Here is a 17158-nt window from a genome sequence, read left to right on the forward strand (position 1 = left end):
TGGCAGCCTTTGGGAGCCTCCGTGGAGGGGGTGCAGTGTGGGGAGTTGTGGTCTGCCCTGAGGAGCACCCGGGTGTGAGGTGCCAGTAAGGGTGCGGGTTGCTACTGTGGTGTGTCTGGCTGCAGGAAGTGTGAGCTGGAGGGCGCAGGGGCCCCTGTGCTCTCCGGGGTGAGGAGGAGCGAGGCAGTGTGGTGGTTGTGGGAGCTGCTGGAGCTTGGGGGGTTCGTGCTGAGCAGCTTCCCTGCGGGAGGAAAACAGGCTGGCAGAATGCTGTGAAGCAGTGGGAAGGTGAGTCTAGGGGTGACTGTGGCAGCACTGGATCTCACAGGGAAGAGAGGATCAATGGTGTAGAGATGCAGCTGATGCAGGCATCTTGTCTGGGAGGTGGTGTGCTGGCGTGGGCACAGTGGCCTGGGGAAGGGGTTCGGCTGCAGCCTCCCAGTAGACAGGGAAACGGGGCAAGGTGGGAAGAGGGTCTGGCTGCATGGGCTCTCCCTTGTGTCACGATGGGGTGGGTTACAAGTAGCACTTTGGAAATAAAGGATTCACCACGCATGATGGGAAGCGGTGGTGAGTTTTGCTGTGCAGCTCACTTTTCCTAAAGATCTCATGTTATCTGTTCTGCACGCAGCCCCTGCTCAGCTGGGGAGGGCTGCAGCAAGTTACATCTTGCTTTTGATTTCTGGTGTGGGGCTTTCACTCTAAAGGACAAATTGCTGTTGCCCCCTCTTCCCCCCCCTCCCCTCCAGCTTTACTAGGTGCTTTACTCAGCACAATAAAATTGCTAGTGTGTATAGGGAGGAAAAATAATTGCATATGAAAGCGACCGAGGAGTCAGGTTTAAAGTGGAAACCGAATGTGGCTGTTCCTGTCTGCTCTTTGTAGTGACGAAGCAATGATGTAGTGGGGTTTTGCTTCAGTTTGAAATATTCATTGTGCGAATGAGACAAGTTTTGCAGCTTCTTCTTGCTGATTGCGGGGGAGCCGAGTGCTCGCTCCCTGCTGCTATGCAACCTTTAATCCAGACACAAAGAAGGGAAGTCACGATGAATGCATTTCCCCGGCTCTTCAAAGCAAAAAGCAGCCAGGCCTGCTTGGGGGGGGTGAAAAAATCACGGGGAGAGATCAGACAGACTGATGTAACCATGTTGTGTTTTATCTGGAGGATGTTGCTGTTGGGTACCTCAGATAAAGAGCAGGCTGTGTTTGGGGAGGGGCACCCATGCCTGACCCAACCCCAGCACCAGCCCTTGGTGCTTGGCTGAGCCTCCCAAGTCTCTCCCCTGCCCCTTGGGCCCGTCACGGATGACGAATGGCTTCCAACGCCTTCCTTGTGTAAACTAACGCTGCCGCTCTTCTTGGTCCCTGCCTCACCACAGTGCCCTGCCCGCGGTGGAGCGGGTTCGAGGCACAACTATGTGGCAAAGCCGGGCAGGAACGTGCTGCTCTCAGCTCCAGGGTGCCTGCCTGTGAGCCAGGTGTTGCATGGGATGCACCAGCCCTGCTTTCTGCTGCTGGCGTTGGCCGTTGCGGCAAGAAATAAAGCAACACTGCTGGGCAATGCTGCGGCCTTGTAATTGCACCTGAGCAGCTGGGATCTGGAGCAAGCACCCAGAATTGAGCAAAGGCCCTTGCTCCCTGCTTCCTTCTGGTTGCAACACTGGACCCTGCCAATAATTGCAGCTCTTGGCTCTTTTTTTTATTGCATGTGGCACCCAGGTTTGCAGAGAGTGGTGCTGGGAGTGCCTGAGGGGTCTGGGTATAGAGCAGGGCCTGAGCAGCCTGGGCTCAGCTTTCCCTGTGGAGCCAAATCTTTAGGTCTGTGCTGGGACCACATCCTGTGAGTGCTCGTGTGATCCATCAGACGCTCGAGGAGCCCTCTGGCAGGAAACGAGCTGCTTGCGGTAGCGATATTTCTCTGCCGCTTCCGCTCTGCCCCAGGTTGGCTCCCACAGCACCAGGCAACGGGACTGGAAGGACTGGGACTGCTGGGGTGGTGGTGACACCCCAGGGGAGCCTTGGGGCAGGGACCAAATCACCAAGCTGTGCGGCAGGGGCCTGTTAGATAATTTCCCTGCCTCTGGTGCTCCTTTCCTGGGAGTCTGGGTGCTGTGTGCGGCCAGGGGGCTGGAGGAAGGAAGGGCTTTTTTTGGGAGGGGAGGAGGAGGCTGTGCAGAAGCAGCAGGAGCTCTTCAGAGCACATGTGGGAATTAAACCAGCTGACTGAAGGCAGGAGGTTTGTGTCCTTGGTGAGGGCTTGTGCTGGGGCTCCTGGCTTGCAGGATCCTGCTGAGGTTTTTGCTGGAGCTATGGGTTGTGCAGGTGCCACATCCAGGGAAACCCCTTGGTCCTGTGGGCACCTCCGTGGCTCTGAAACCTTTGGGGCAGGGGGTTTGCTGTCATGATGTGGGCTGTGCTTCTGCCTGATGAAGCATAATCAAATAAAAAAAAATATTTGTAATAAAAAGTCTTCAATTAAAAAAAAAAGAAAAAGAAAAAGAAAAAAGACACATTAGGAAATTTTCCCTTCCCTGGCAAGAGCAAGCCATTTGCTTGCAGCAAACTGTGTGTAGGTTAAAAGCGGTTGCTCTTTCCTGGGCATCTTCTTGACGGTCCCATCCTGAGCACCAGGGCTGGGGTCACAGTGCCAGTGTGTCCCTCCCCGCCCCGCTGCCTGTGGTGCCGCCCTTGGAGCAGGGGTACGCAGCTCCCTTGCCCCATCTGAAGGGGTCACATCCAGGCTCTGCCTGTGGGTCCCCGAGCCCATTCCACCTGGGTGTGCCCAGGCTGGGGGCATGCACCTGCAGGGTTGAGCTGGTGGGAATGTGCCTTTGACCTTAGGACATGCGGGCTCTGCGATTGCTTGGGCGGGAGCACGTTGCTGTATAAAAGCCCTGGAGGAGACCTTGCTCCAGCACTGCGAGCCGCTCTCCCTGCGCGATGGCTGACTCCAAGGAGCCCGAGAAAGGGGGTGTCGAGCTGGGCACCCCTAATGCAGCTCCCTCCACAGGGACCATGTCCACCCGGCGCCTCCGCAGTGAGGACTACAACGACTACAGCTCCACGGACGTCACGCCGGAGGGCAGCCCACCCGGCGGCATGAACGGCTTTGCCCACCCTGAGTCCTACCAGCGCTTTGGGGAGACCAATGGGACAACGTGAGTGATGCTTCCTGCCCTCCCAGGCTGGCCCAGCACCCAGGGAGAGGGTGGAGGAGGTAACGGTGGCTCCCTGCTGCCTGCCAGCTTTGGTAGAGGCTAGTGGAGCTATGGTTTTATGGGGAATCCCTCCTGGGGGCAGTGAGGGCAGAGCTGTGGCCCTGCCTCTGTGGGGTGCTGGCACCAAGAGAACAACTGCCCCAGCACTGCTCTCTGCTCAAGCTGGGCTCACTGGCAGCAGGAAGTGTTTGATGCTTTTCCCAATATTCCCCTGCTCCAGCCAGGTTTGATGGGGACCTGTGGTGATCAAACAGCACGTCCACCTTCAGAGAATACCTGGGCATGTTGCAGCCATGCTCTGGGGATTCCTTGTGCCTTATTCATTCAGATTGGCAGAAGATGCTGTCTCAGCCCAAGGGACACTTATACCTTCAACTCAGAGACTTTTTTGTAGTGCAGCCCCTTGGTGCTGAGCTGTGCTTGTGCTGGGTTTTGCCTTGAAGCCAGTTCTGCAAATGCCTGCCCAAAATCTGTTTTTTTAGACGTTAGCTCCAGTCCTTCCTTGGTCCCACAGGGCTGAGCTGGGTTCAGGGGACATGTTCTGAACCTCCGTGTGCGTTTCCTGCAGCAGCTCAGAGCTGCTGGACCCTGAGCAGGATGAGCCAGGGGCTGAGACTGTGCAGGATCAGGGTGCAGGCATCTACTGATGGTCATCTCTGCATCTTGTCTCCCACAGATGGTACCAGACCCTGATCCACCTCCTGAAGGGCAATATCGGCACGGGACTGCTGGGGCTGCCTCTGGCAGTGAAGAATGCTGGCATCCTGGTAAGGCAGCTCTCAGCCTTCCTACATGGGGCAGAGTGACCTCGGGGTATGGGGCAGCTTGCATGGCTGGCATTAGGGCTCAACTCCCTGCTGAGATGCCTCTCAGTGCACAGTGGTTTGTGAGCTTTAGCACCTTAGGCTCTGTGGCTCTCTGTCCTTGCTGCTGACCCTGTCCTTGCTGCACCTCCGTTGTGCTGGCTGGTCTTGGGGAGTTCAGCGTATGAGTTGGTTCTGTGTTTTCCTCTGCTGGGGTCAAGCAGGGCATTGGGTCTGTGCTCCTCCAGGGTTTTACCTCCCTGGCTTCTGCAGCATCAACCCTTTTCTCTCAAAATGCTCCGCTTGCGTGGCATCGCCTTGCCCTGGTCCTGTGGGTGGCAGGTTCAGCATGACCTCCACCTTGGTTTGTTCCAGCTGGTCAGAGCTAAGTGTGCTGTGTGCCTCCCGAGTGTCCTACCAGCATAGCACACACATAACAAACACTTCTGGTCAGTGGTTAAGGCCAGTGGTAGGAGATGGTGGTGGGGTCTCACATGGGCTGGCCCAGCCTTGTGGCTCTGGCCGTGTTGAGATCAGTTGGTGTGATGCAGCTTTGCTGCCTAAGGGCTGAGGTTGTGCCTTGTGGTCAAACAGCAGCCCCTGGCCACTGTCACACCTGCCCACTGCTTCTGTCCTGACCCTCAGCTCCTAAGTGTTTTTATCATGCCCCAGCAACTGCCATCTGTGTGAGAGGTGAGGCCACCTCACCGCCATGCTCTGTGTTTCCTCGCTCAGCAATGCAGTGTTCCCATTACTCAGACTGAAAAATTAAATTAATTAAAAAAAGAAAACTTACTTCCTTTGTCCAGACCATGACTGCTTTGTCACCTGTATAATAGTGATGTGCCAGGTAGTTTGAAAACCAATCCTGGAAGTGCTTTGCTATGCCCAAACTGCCCCAACTTGCTTCTTTTGCATCATTCCTGTCAAGCCGGTGACTCTCTGTGGGGTTACTTGATCCTGGGGGATCTGGTTCCCCAGAGCAGCATCCAAGCTCCAGTTCAGCCTCCAGCAGTGTTTTGAGTCATTGAGGCCGTGGGGTTTTGTCTGGGAGTAAAACCTGTCGTGCAGCTCTGCCTTTGGCCATCAGAGTGCAGCCTTCCCCCTCTCTTTACCTGCAGCTGGGTCCTCTGAGCCTGCTGGTGATGGGAGTCGTGGCTGTGCACTGCATGGGCATCCTGGTGAAATGCGCCCATCACTTCTGCTACAGGTAAGGAGCAACTCCCTTCTCTCGGTGCTGCTGCTCCTATGGCTCTTCCTGTACAGCAAGCCCTGTGGTTCTTCTGAAGCCTCCCAGCAGCAAGATGCCTGTGTTGAGGCCTCAGTTGGGAACTGTTTCTGGGCTTTTTCACATAAACTATTTTCCCATTAGTGTCATCATTTGCCTTGGAAAGCAACAGACAGGGCTGACATGACATCCCTTCTCTCTCTCTTCTCTGGACAGGTTCCAGAAGCAGTTTGTGGACTATGGGGGTGCCGTGATGTATGGGCTGGAGTCAACTCCCAGCGCTTGGCTGCGGACACATGCCATCTGGGGAAGGTACCCATTCCCCCCTCCAGGCAGGGGATGCATCTTTAAGCTCAGTGTGTGCTGCGTCTGGCACAGAAGAGCCAGCTGGTCTCTGAGCTGTGTTTGCAGATCAGTGCAAGTGATATAAAATGTTATTTGGCTCACCTAACCTTCGTGCTTGATCACCCCCAGGGAGTAACATGGTCTTTAAGCCAGTCCTGTTCCCAACGAGATGTGGCTTGTACTAAAGGAGTGGGAGAAGTAAATCTCTGCAGTGTAATAAGGGGCAAATAACACGCACTGCAGTGCTGGCCTATTTTGTCAGACACTGAGCTTGTCTAATAGCTGCTCTTAGTGACACTACCAGCCCTGTGGATGTCCTGCATCATGTCACACAGATCATGTTGCCCATCAGATACTGAGAACATCCAGCTGTGTCTGGGATGCATTGTCTCCAGCTGTGACAATTCAGCAGCAGACTGGAGATGCTAAACCCAAGGGACTGACTTTCCTCCTGAGGCTGGTCCTGACCCTGTGGAGAGGACGGGATGGGGAGATTGGAGAGCTTGAGGTCTGTGAGGTTAGATGGCGATATGATCCTTTTTCCTGGGCATCAAGAAGTGATGTGGACATGCTCTGATCTGCACATCCCAACCCCTGGGGAGAGCAGCGTCGGTGCGATGTTCGAGTGCAGCCCCAGGCAACCCAAGTGGGCTCTTATTTCTCTATGGCCTGACTAACAAGCTTTTTTTTTTCTTTTCTAGGCGTGTAGTGGGACTCTTCCTGATCATCACTCAGTTGGGTTTCTGCTGTGTGTACTTTGTGTTTCTAGCTGACAATCTGAAACAGGTCAGACTTACTTTCTCTTTCTTGAGCAAGGGGAAGGGGAGAGGGAGCGTGGAGACACTTGGGTTGTTTTAGCTCCTGTCTCATGGCCCTGTTCTCCACCAAAGATCTGCTTTCTGTAGCTGATGCTGCTCAGGAAGGTACTGCTCCTCTCCCTGGGTATTTTTGAGGATCTGTTTTCCCATTTGAACAGGACAGGTTTGTCTGAGAGTCCGTGTGAGTTTGCTCCATGTGCAGAGGCACTGGAGCTGTCTGTGTCACCCAGGGTCAGCTGGGGCTATTCCTGGTTAGGGAAGGCAGGAACATGGTGAAAGCAGAGGGACTGTGCCTTTGTGGTCCTGCCCCCCTCAGTTAATTGGTTTATTGGTACTCTGTGTAGATGGTAATGTGTAATGGGTACTGGGACCTGCCATGAACCTCTCTGCTTCTTTCCTTGGACCTGTTTGCATTCCAGTATCTTGCCTAATCCCATGGCTCTGGAGCTTAATTACATCTTTAGGAAATGAGTTTTCCTCTGCCAGTCATGGGGAGAAAATAAGCAGAAACCCTGAACTGCCTGGCTGGCTCCTGCACTGTAAGAAACTGGGAATAAGGAGTCCCTGCTCCCAGCCTCCACCAGCTCAGTGCCTCGCAGGCACCACTCTACCTTGCAGCAGAGACTGAAGGCTGGCTCAAGTGACAAGGGAAATTTGCAGAAACCTGTAAGTCCAGCCCATTTTAGGCTACAGCTGGGAAACCCCTTGGCTTCAGTTTTGGATTTTTTTGCATGGGGAGAGGAGAACATTGCTTGTTTCTTTTTGTGGTGGAGAATACTATGTTAGATGGGAGGAGTGATGGTGCAGGTGGTACCTCAGAAGAGGTGTTACTGGGCAGAGCTTTGGTTTGAAAAATGGCTTTGGAGCAAGGTGCAGAGAGGCAGGGTAGGCTGGGGCTTGGAGGAGCACTGTGCCGTGGATGCATGGCTCTGCATATCCTATAGAGGATGCTGATTTGTGCAGAAGCTCTTTAGCTTCTCCTCTGGGGCAGGACTTGTTCCAGAGCAGGTTAAATCGGTTTGCAGGCAGCCCTTTGCTGCTGTGGCCAGACAAACCAGCTTCGTTGTGGTTGTATTGGTGATCCACAGCGTGCCTGTGCTCTTGGGAGAGATGGCTCAGCCACCCGGTTCCTGGGGCAGAGCCATCTCTAGAGGTGAGCACGTGGCCTGGAGTGCCTTTGGGATGAAAGACCCAAAGAAAAGGATGATTTCCCATGAAGAAAGTGAAGTTGGGGGCCAGCAGTAGCTTCCAGGTATCCTTGCATGGGAACAGGACATTGAGCAGCTGAAGGGATGCGTAATGTTGAGTGCAATGGGGTGCTGCGAGAAGAAAATGACCTTTCAGGAAATAGCACTTAATGCCTCTTTCCTCTCAACTGAACTGGCCACGTGGGCAGCGCAAGCCAACCTCTGCCCTCGGCCGCTGGGTTCACATGCGCAATGAGCCTGGGCTGGGGCGGGTTTTGCTGTCTCGGCTCAGGTGCCTCAGCTGGTCCCGCCTCTGCCCCTCGCAAAGGAATTTGCTTCAAAACCACTTGAAGACTTGTGTTGCTTTGATTTTTAGTTTACTAGCTGTGTATGAAAGTGAGCTGATGGGGTGGTATTCTGACCCACCTGGGATGGGCTGCCAAGATCCATGGCTCTCAGACCTGTGTCATTGGGTTCATCAAGCTTTCCTGTGCTTCCCCAGGTCATATCTGCAGCAAACGGGACCACCAACGACTGCAGCTCGAACAAGACGGTGGCCATGACCCCCACCATGGACTCCCGGCTATACATGCTTTCTATCCTGCCTTTTGTGGTGCTGCTCACCTTCATCCAGAATCTCAAGGTCCTGTCCATCTTCTCCATGCTGGCCAACGTGGCCATGCTTGTCAGCCTTGTTGTCATCTATCAGTACATCGTCAGGGTATGTGCATATGGTTCCCCTCTGTCATTTCTGTGATGTTCTGTGTTTTGGGAGGTGGAAGGAGCTCAACAGTGGAGTGTTTGCATGCTGCAGGATACTGCTCGCTCCCATGGACTTGGTGGTTACCCTCTGCTCCGCAGGGCTTTCCCTCAGCATGTGGCTGTGACAGGGAGTGGTGGGAGCAGGCCTGGTCCTCCCCATCCTCCCCATGCCTGAAGTCTGTGTGGGCTTTTTTCCAGGACATTCCTGATCCCAGAAACCTGCCTCTAGCAGCAGCCTGGAAGACCTACCCTCTGTTTTTTGGCACTGCGATCTTTGCTTTTGAAGGCATCGGGGTGGTAAGTCTCGGCGTGTGGCAGTGGGGCTGCCTGCACAGAAGGCTCGGCCTGTGCTCGGGCTTGCTGCAGCACCTGCTCTGCGTTGCAGCTGCATTTGCAGATGAACTTCTCTGACGGTAGCCCAAATTCTGGATGATGCTGTAAGCTTTAGTCTCCAGGCTATCTCCTGGGTCAAACCCTGTTGCTTCCATGTGAGGCTGGAGGAGCACATGCTCTAAACCTTAGGAGGTTGGTTGCTGCTTTGAAGGTGGCTGTATCTGTCACCGGACTGGGCTCTGCTGGCTGACCTGTGGACAAGGAATTGTCCTGACTCTTGTTGCTGGGCTGGATCCTGAAGCTGCCTAAGCGGGAGGCCAAAAAACATGACACAAAAATATTGCGATCTTCTTTCTGCAGCCATGTGGCCCCAGCATGCTGCAGGGCTGGATTTGCACATGCCTCTCGCATGGGATGCTGTAAATAGTCCAGCTGTGCCTGTGAAAAAAGCTGGGTGGGTGGGTGGAAAGCTTAATGGCTCACTAAGATGATGTGGGTTGTTTCCGGGAGCTCCCTTCAAAGAAGGAAAAAATGTTTTCATCTCTTAATATTATCTGGCTGTGTAAACACAGGGCTGCAGAGGGCCAAATCCATTACAGGAGGAGTGTTTATCAAATGCTCTGCCCAGGGCAGAGGGCTCTTGCTGGCAGTGAGGCACAAACGCTCTCTTCCTCACATGAATTGGAGGTGGGGAAGCAAATAAAAGCTTTTTTTGGTCCTGCCTCATTACTAGCCATGCCACTGTCTCTATTCTTGAAATCACCATTACCCAAGGACAGCTATAAAAAGGTTTACTGAAGTCCTATATTTAAAAGCAAGTGTCAGTAGCACAATGGTGAGGGCCTTGACTTTGTCCTTGCATTTTTTCTTTAATTATTTTTTATTGTCGTGCTTGGTTGAAATATGCCCAGACAAACTTGATAGATGAGTATCTTGGTGTTTCCAGGCTCTGCTGGGGAAATTAAGGCAAAGTATTGTGATGAGCCTGTCCCAGCAGGCATGGCTGTGCTGTTTTGGGGTGCAAAGTGTAATGCAACCAAGGTGTGGGGTGAATGGCATTGCTCTAAGACACCAGGCACCAATGGGCACAGCTCATGGGCTGCCCCTCCTGCTTTCTGGGGCTGAGGAGTATAGAGGAACGAGGACAACCTGCTGCTCTATCATCATCCTCCTCCTCTGCTCCCAGGTGCTGCCTCTGGAAAACAAGATGAAGAATCCTCGGCAGTTCCCAGTCATCCTCTACGTGGGGATGACCATTGTCACCATCTTGTACATCAGCCTGAGTGTCCTGGGTTACCTCCGCTTCGGAGCGGACATTCAGGCCAGCATAACCCTCAATCTGCCCAACTGCTGGTGAGTCATTGCGGGGAGCAGAGAGGCTGGGGGGTGAGGGAGGAGGGTCCTGCCAGGGAGACAGGAGTGGGGGCAGTGGGGGATGTCACTCCTTCAAAGTAATCTGTGTGAGCTTGGGGAAGGATCAACTGTGTCATAGCCAAACTGTCCAAAGGAGCTTGTCAAGGGTTGTCTGATGGCTGGGGTGGTGAGGCTCATTGCTGCAGTGTCTGAGCTTTGTCTTGGCTCTGCAGTTCAGGCTGCTTCCTCAAGGTCCTTGGTGGTTGCTGCCTGGGGAGGTGCAGCTCCTGCTTTTTTCTTGGAGTCTGCCAGTGTCTTTGTGGGGGCTAAGCAGTGCTCTGGCTGGCAGGTGTTGAATGTAGCGGCCATATCAGAAGGTCGTTGAACAGTGCAAAAACTGCTTCTCTTCCCCAAGTGAAGCACATGGAAAACTAAACCAAAAGCTGGGATCTCCCAGAGAGGGTGAGATTTAATGTCTCCACGCATGGGCTGCATGCCTTGTTTGCAGCCCTGGAGCTCACACTCCCACTCGTGGGCTCTGTGTTATGTCTGCATGTGGCTCATCTCAAGCCAGCACTTTGCTTGTGAGCACTGGTGCCATGAGGATACCCTTTCCTTCCCGTGGGGGCTGAGCTCTGCAGCACCCCAAACCTGTCTGTCCTCATCTGGGATCTGGAGAGGCCTCTTGAGATGCTCTGGTTGCTGTCTGGAGCCCTGCGGAAATACACGTGGCCTGGCCCTGTACCTGCTTATCCGGAGGGGTTATTTCTGCTCTTGTGGCTGTTGCAGCAGCTGCTGGGCTGCATGCTGGTGTATCTTGGGGGAAAGTGATTGCTCAGTGTCATGGCTCCATACTCAGTCCAGAGGAGAAATACAAGTTGTTTCTCTTGCCTTTGGCACAAGAAGTGTGCCTTTTCCAGCTTGCTCCACTTGGGATTATTTGAGGAAGTCCTGAAAAAACCTATCGCTGCTGCTTCTGAAGGTGGAAAGCAGGGTCAGATCCAGGTCTTGGGCTCTGCAGGCACCAGGTCACGCCCCAGCCTGTAACATCTGATGACCTGTGGGTAATCCTGCCTGGGGGCTTCGGTGGGAAATCTCAGCGTTGTTTGCTCTGAAGAATGGCGTTCCCTTAGAAGAGGGTAATGGGATTTCTGTGACTCGCTGGGCTACAGAAAGATCCTATTTCAAATGTTTATTTCTAGGAGTATCCATGCTTTCCGTCAAAGTATTTTTCTGAAAAACAGAACAAAACAGAACCTGTAGGGTTTTTCAGATAGGGAGAAGAGAAGAGAAGAGCCCTTTGACAGCAGTGCCTGGGGAAGCCTGGGTGTGTGGCAGGGCTCCCATGGGCTGCCTCCAGGCAGGGTGTGCTGTGGTCCTTCTGACTCAGCATGCAAAATGCTTTGGTGTTCATGCGTGTTGCTTCCTGGCAGAACATTCAATGAGGGCTGTAAATACTGGACTTGGAAATGGGTTATCTAAAGTAAGGGCTGGGATACTTGGGCTAAGACCTGACTGCTGCATTCCCATGCATTGAAGTGTGGGTGATGGGTGGAGATTTGCTCTTGAAATGAGTGTTCTGCCCATCTTGCTTTGCCTGCAGGTTTTCTTCCCAGCAGTAAAAGGCGCTGGGCTGCAAAAGCTGGTCATAAGGGCTGTGGTGAGAAGTCATGGGGTTTGCCTGCGGCGTGGGAGACAAGGCAAAGCTTGTGGTGGAGATGCTGCATCCTCCCTTGGCTATAGCCATCGCCTGGAGGTCTCCAGAACAGATTTGATGAACGTGTCCGGAACCGTTGAGTTACAGGATGACTAAAGACTTTCCCAGCCTCATTTCTCTATAACCGCAGCTTCCTCAAATGAGGAGTGTGTCCGTTCCCAGTGCCCAGGTCTAACCACAGCCTCCAAAATACTGTGCTGCTGTGCAGAAATCCCCCCTCGCATCCTCGGAAGGGTTGCTTCACTCCACCATCTGAAGAGTGAAGAAATGCTATAGTGAGAGGGAAGATGTTTGGTTGCATGTGGCCAGTTGGAGTTAGGTAATGATAGAGCTCGTGGTCAAAGGAAGAGATGGCATTTCTTGCAGCTTGTTGGGATGGTCTGACGTGGCTCTCTGGGTTAAGCAGGTGGTTGTTGTGGTTGGCAGAGCAGAGCCTCTCCAGGGCCCTGCACAGACTCATGTTTTCTGTGGGTCAAGGCTAACGCTTGAGCTCTTCCTCTTCTTGATATTTAAAATGTTCTTTGAGCTGGTTTGTCCTGGTTCCTGACCTGTACAGGATTGGTACCCAACCTTCCTCTGTACCTCGGAGCGCTTTATGGCTTTACAGCATCACTTGACTGAAAACACAGTGATAAGATATGCAGGCTGTGGGGTAGGTGGCTCAAGGCTACTGTGCACTCATATCATGTGTGGCTGAGTGGGCGCACTCTGGACTCTCCGATAGCTTTGTCTTTGGTTTGCCTATGGAACCACAGGGTAATTTGAGTTGGAGAGGGCATCATGAGATCATTGGGTCTGCCCACCTGCTTGAAGCAGGGCCAGCTGAAATTCTGAATATCAGTAAGGAGGGAAGTTCCCCACTTCTCCAGGCCCGTGTTCCTAACCACCCTTTTGGGATGCCACTCTGTTCCGTTGCCCCTGGTTCTTCTGCTGTGCAACTCTGAGAAGCGCCTGTCTTCTAGGCAGCTGAAGATGGTGATAACATCCCCCTTCACCTTTTCTTTGTGCTGAATGAGCCCAGGTCTCACAGCCTCTCCCTGTATGTTGTGTGCTCCAGCCCTGCATATCTTAGTAGCCTCCACTCAACTTGCTTTGGTAGGTCAATGTGTGTCCTGTCCTGGGAGTCTCAAGCTTGGACACAATACTTAAGGTACAGCTTAAAAAGCCTCAAATGAGAGTAATCCCTACCCTGAACCTGCTGGCTATGCCTTTGCTAACACAGCCTGGTATGTGATTGACCTCATTACTGCAAGGTCCTGCTCACGTTCAGTTTGTTGCCTATCTCTAGGCTGGAGTGCTGAGGGCAGAAATGAAGCTGGGAGGTGACGTTTTTGCCACCTGTGACAGGCTTTCTCCTGCAGCCATGCTTACCCCTGCTGCATTGCTGTAGGGTGTGGGACATGGTGAGATCTGACCTGGGGTGAGCCTAAGGTGCTGTTTTCAGCCTGTCTGCACTCTATCTTCCTTCTGCTTAGCCTAAAGTGCTCTTTTAACTGTCTTCCCCACCAAACATGTATTATGCAGCATTCTAAAAATAGCTGTCTTTTGTTTTATGGAGGAGGTTGAATTGCAGGTGGCAGTGGTGACATTTGCATTACATCTGCTTTGTAAGCCCAAACTTATCCCGGTGGTGCTGTCCTGTTCTGCCTCCTCAGAAGCCAAGCAGTAATCAAAATCTGTGAAATATTGATGGCTGCAGCTGATAAGCCTCTTTCAAGACATTCTTCATCTCCTGTCCCTGATTAGGTGTGGGAGCATGTGTTGCTGTGGCGTGGAGGTTTATGCTGTCTCCTTGCTATCTCTTGTCCAAGAAAGGTCTCTGTGGATTGAGTGCATCACCCCTCATTTTCCAGGAGAGTGTTCAGGAGGGAAGACCACTGGCGCACAAAATTCCTTCTTTGCAGAGCGTTTCCCTTCTGCTTTCTGCCATTGATGCCACGGGGACTGGAGCAAGAGCGTGTCTCACTGGATCTCCTCATTTGCAGGTTGTACCAGGCTGTCAAGCTGCTCTTCTCCATCGGGATTTTCTTCACGTACGCTGTGCAGTTCTATGTGCCTGCCGAGATTGTCATCCCTCCTCTCGTCGCCCGGGTGTCAGAGCACTGGGGCTGGCTGGTCAACCTGCTCCTCAGGGTGGCCCTGGTCGCCGTAACCTGTGAGTAGAAATCAGCTTGTCTGGGTTCCCATACGAGGTCCTAGCACATCCTTCCCGCTGTGGGCTGGTGGTGCTGACAGCCTTTGCCCCTTACCCCTTGGCTATGCTGCTAAAACCCTCACAGCAGGGAGGCTACTGGGCCTTGCTAATGCAAGGCCAAGGTGGCCTCCAAGGAGCAGCAGCAGTGATCCTCTGCCGCCTCTGTCCTCTCAGTGGAGGAGTACTAAACTTCCCACATCGTTTGGAGGTGGTAAATTCCCCATATAGCCTCGGGTCTGGGATCCCCCTGATGGCTCTTTTGAGAGCCATCAAGTCCCACCAGTCTTTGCATGAAACACTCCCAGCACCTGGTATGTGCCAGGGCAGCGCAGACTGGAGGCTGTTTTCCATAGGCAGCATTCAGCCAGACTCCTCATGCCAGCGTGAGGGCAGCACAGATGCAGAGGGGTCCCTGACCACAAGGAAATGGGTGTCCTTGTGTACACACGATCATTGCAGCGTGTGGCACAGCAGAAGACAACTGACTGTGGTACATGGCCCATAACCAAAGCACCCCCTGTGCCTGTGTCAGTCTGCTGGGGCGTGGAGTGTGATGATGTTTGATGGTGTTTGGTGCCTGCAGTGAGGCTCTGGTGGAGCAGGCAGCTGGGCTTGAGCCTGGTGGACCTTCAGGAAAGGTGTAGTGCAAATCAGGTACAGGAGTATCTGATTTTGGCTGGCTTTGATTCCTGGAGGCTAAATCCTTGCTGTTGTCAGCACAGCTGAGATGCTTGACTGAGCTTCTTGGCATCATCTGCTGAGAAAGAGGCTTTCTCCATGGCTTGATGCTGCTGATACACCAGAGCTGAGCATCAGGAACCTGGTCTCGCATCCCAGCTGGCTTTGGTTTGTGTTTGAGAGGAGCATGGTGCTGCTGGTTTCAGGGCTTTTGCTAACAATGGACCAGAAGTGCTGCATTAACAGAGGTGTGCAAAGACCCATCTCTGTGCTGAGTTCCTGAAGCCTGCTCTGCCTCAACCCCCACAGCTGGAGGGATGGTGCAGAGGTGAAATCCTGACATGCTGGACCATGTACTCCAGCCACCCTGGTGCTGTGGTTGGGCTTGGAGCCTGCCTGCAAGATGGGAGCCTCTTCCGGAGGGCGCTGAGGTTGGACTGGCCAGGGAAGCGAAGTCTTGGAGTGGTGGGACAGCTTCAGGCACCAGCAGTGGCTGTACCCTCATGTCTGGGGGTAAGGAGGCAGTGGAGGTGCTGGTGGAAGGGTGCTGGTTCCTTTGTACCTCCTCCCCTTACCCTTCAGTGCAAAAGATCGCTGTGGCTGTTGGCGAGGATACAAGCAATTAGGGGGGGTGGCATGAATATTCATCGAGTGATTGCGTGGCTGCAGAACATGCCCGCATCACAGTGCTTTGGTGTATGGGTGTCTTTTAAGCTTAGACTTCAAAACCAGCTCACTTAAAAACCCCTTGAATTAATACCTGTGGAAAGCACGACCGTTCTCCCTGGAGGCTGAGGACTGCAGCTGGTGCTTCAGCTCTGCTTGTTTTAGGGGGAGGTTAATAACTGTGTTTATTTTGAGTCCAAAGAGTGGTGTGAGGCGGGCTGAGGGTGCTGTTGCCGGTCGGCAGCTCTGCTCTCCCATGGGCTGCTGGGGTGGGGATGCTGCTTGCAGCAGAGACCTGGCAGGGCAGTCTTTTGGCTCTGTGCAGGGCTGAGCACCAGGATAAACTTCCTCCAGGTTGGCTCAGCAGGGACCTTTGCTTTCCCCAGAGTGGAGGGATGGTTTGTCTCTAGGCTTATCCAGATGACAGCAGGGCTGGGTTTGGCGGTGTGCAGGAGCATCTCCTGTTTGTGTCTTTGCCCGCTGTCAGTCTCCCAAGCCTTCCAGCTCCTGCGGTGCTGCAGGTGATCTTTGGCTCAGGGAGGCTCCAGCAGCCTCTCCTGCCTGTATCCGATTGCCAAGGAGTGAACAAATGCCTCTGGTAAGGAGCTCCAAGACAACCCTTCTCCACCGAGGCTGTAACTACTGCGCTTCTAGGTGTCTCCTATTTCTAAGTGGAGCTTTCAAAGCAATAAACTAAATTATTTCTCTTGGTCACTTTGATTAAGCACTGAAGTCTGCTTTGCTTGCAGAGGATGCTTTTCTGTTGTGCAAAGCTCTCTTTGACCAAAAAGCAGCAGCGATGCTCGCGGGTGCTGAGGTTGCTGTGAATGGAGAGCTCACTCAGTGTGTGAGCATTCCGAGGGCACCGCTCCTGGTTTCAGATTGGGAACTTACTGACCCTTTATTTTAAATCTGCTCCCCAAACGCTGATGTGGTGCCCCGATAGGAGCCCAGAGGCAATGGTGGCTGTGGGCTGGCTGGAAGGAGAAGGCACCATCCCCTCATTGTTCCCTCGCCCTGAGCAGGAGGAAGGAGCAGAAACATACTGGTGTTTGCACTGCTAAGTGCAAGCTGTCAGAGGTCTCCTGGGGGATTTTCCTTGGCTGCAGTTCTCACCTGACAAATGTTCTCCCCAGGGCTGTGCTGTAGGCACTCTGCTGCTGGAGCAGCTCTAAACCTGTGCAAACCACAGGGATTTATTCAGAGTGGGGGAGATGACTTTTTCCTCCTGCTTTTATGGGGTTTCTGAGGCTTTACGGCTCCCCAGGTGTGGAGAGCAGCAGTGCTGGCTCTCACGAGGGAGGTTGGGGGGCCGGCAGCCACTCTTCTGCCAGCGGCATCTGTTTGCTAGGGCACTGGTCCTGCTCAGCCCTGGAGCTCACTGCGGCAGCGCCCGGGGTGCCAAAAAGGGTTTGTTTTGCATGCTGTGCTTTGTTAACTCCAGCAACTTAATTGCTTGTTGGGTAGGAGTTGCTGGAAAACGTGCAGCCACATCTTCAAAGCTCTTGTGTCAGGGCAGAGGGATGATTCAAGCAGGTGGCATCCCTGCAGTGGCTTTTTGCTTGCTTTGGCTCAGGGGAGCAGGGTCTGGGAGCCAGCAGCACTAACTCTGTGTCCGGTCCTTCTCCAGGCGTGCTGGCCATCCTCATCCCGCGCCTGGACATCGTCATTTCGCTGGTGGGCTCTGTCAGCAGCAGCGCCCTGGCTCTCATCTTCCCCCCGCTGCTGGAGATCGCCACCTACTACTCGGAAGGCATGCACCCGCTCGTCATCGCCAAGGACATCATCATCAGCCTCTTTGGCTTCGTGGGCTTCGTGGTGGGGACGTACGAGGCGCTGGTGGAGCTGGCAGCACC

The 17158-nt window shown here is 53.6% G+C and overlaps 1 protein-coding gene across 1 annotated transcript in view; it reads left to right on the forward strand.

Moving 5' to 3' along the window:
* The first annotated feature begins 2940 nt into the window (after nt 1-2940).
* SLC36A1 (solute carrier family 36 (proton/amino acid symporter), member 1) overlaps nt 2941-17158 on the forward strand; it is a 17804-nt gene continuing 3586 nt past the window's right edge. Inside the window, exons 1-10 of the mRNA XM_010183576.1 lie at nt 2941-3158; nt 3895-3985; nt 5143-5231; nt 5466-5561; nt 6296-6380; nt 8102-8320; nt 8560-8658; nt 9881-10047; nt 13750-13919; nt 16933-17153. Of these exons, the coding sequence (XP_010181878.1) occupies nt 2941-3158; nt 3895-3985; nt 5143-5231; nt 5466-5561; nt 6296-6380; nt 8102-8320; nt 8560-8658; nt 9881-10047; nt 13750-13919; nt 16933-17153 (1455 nt within the window). The remainder of the gene's footprint in view (nt 3159-3894; nt 3986-5142; nt 5232-5465; nt 5562-6295; nt 6381-8101; nt 8321-8559; nt 8659-9880; nt 10048-13749; nt 13920-16932; nt 17154-17158) is intronic.

The sequence above is a fragment of the Mesitornis unicolor genome, unplaced genomic scaffold (genome assembly GCF_000695765.1).
Source record: "Mesitornis unicolor isolate BGI_N332 unplaced genomic scaffold, ASM69576v1 scaffold4264, whole genome shotgun sequence".
Lineage (NCBI taxonomy): Eukaryota > Metazoa > Chordata > Aves > Mesitornithiformes > Mesitornithidae > Mesitornis > Mesitornis unicolor.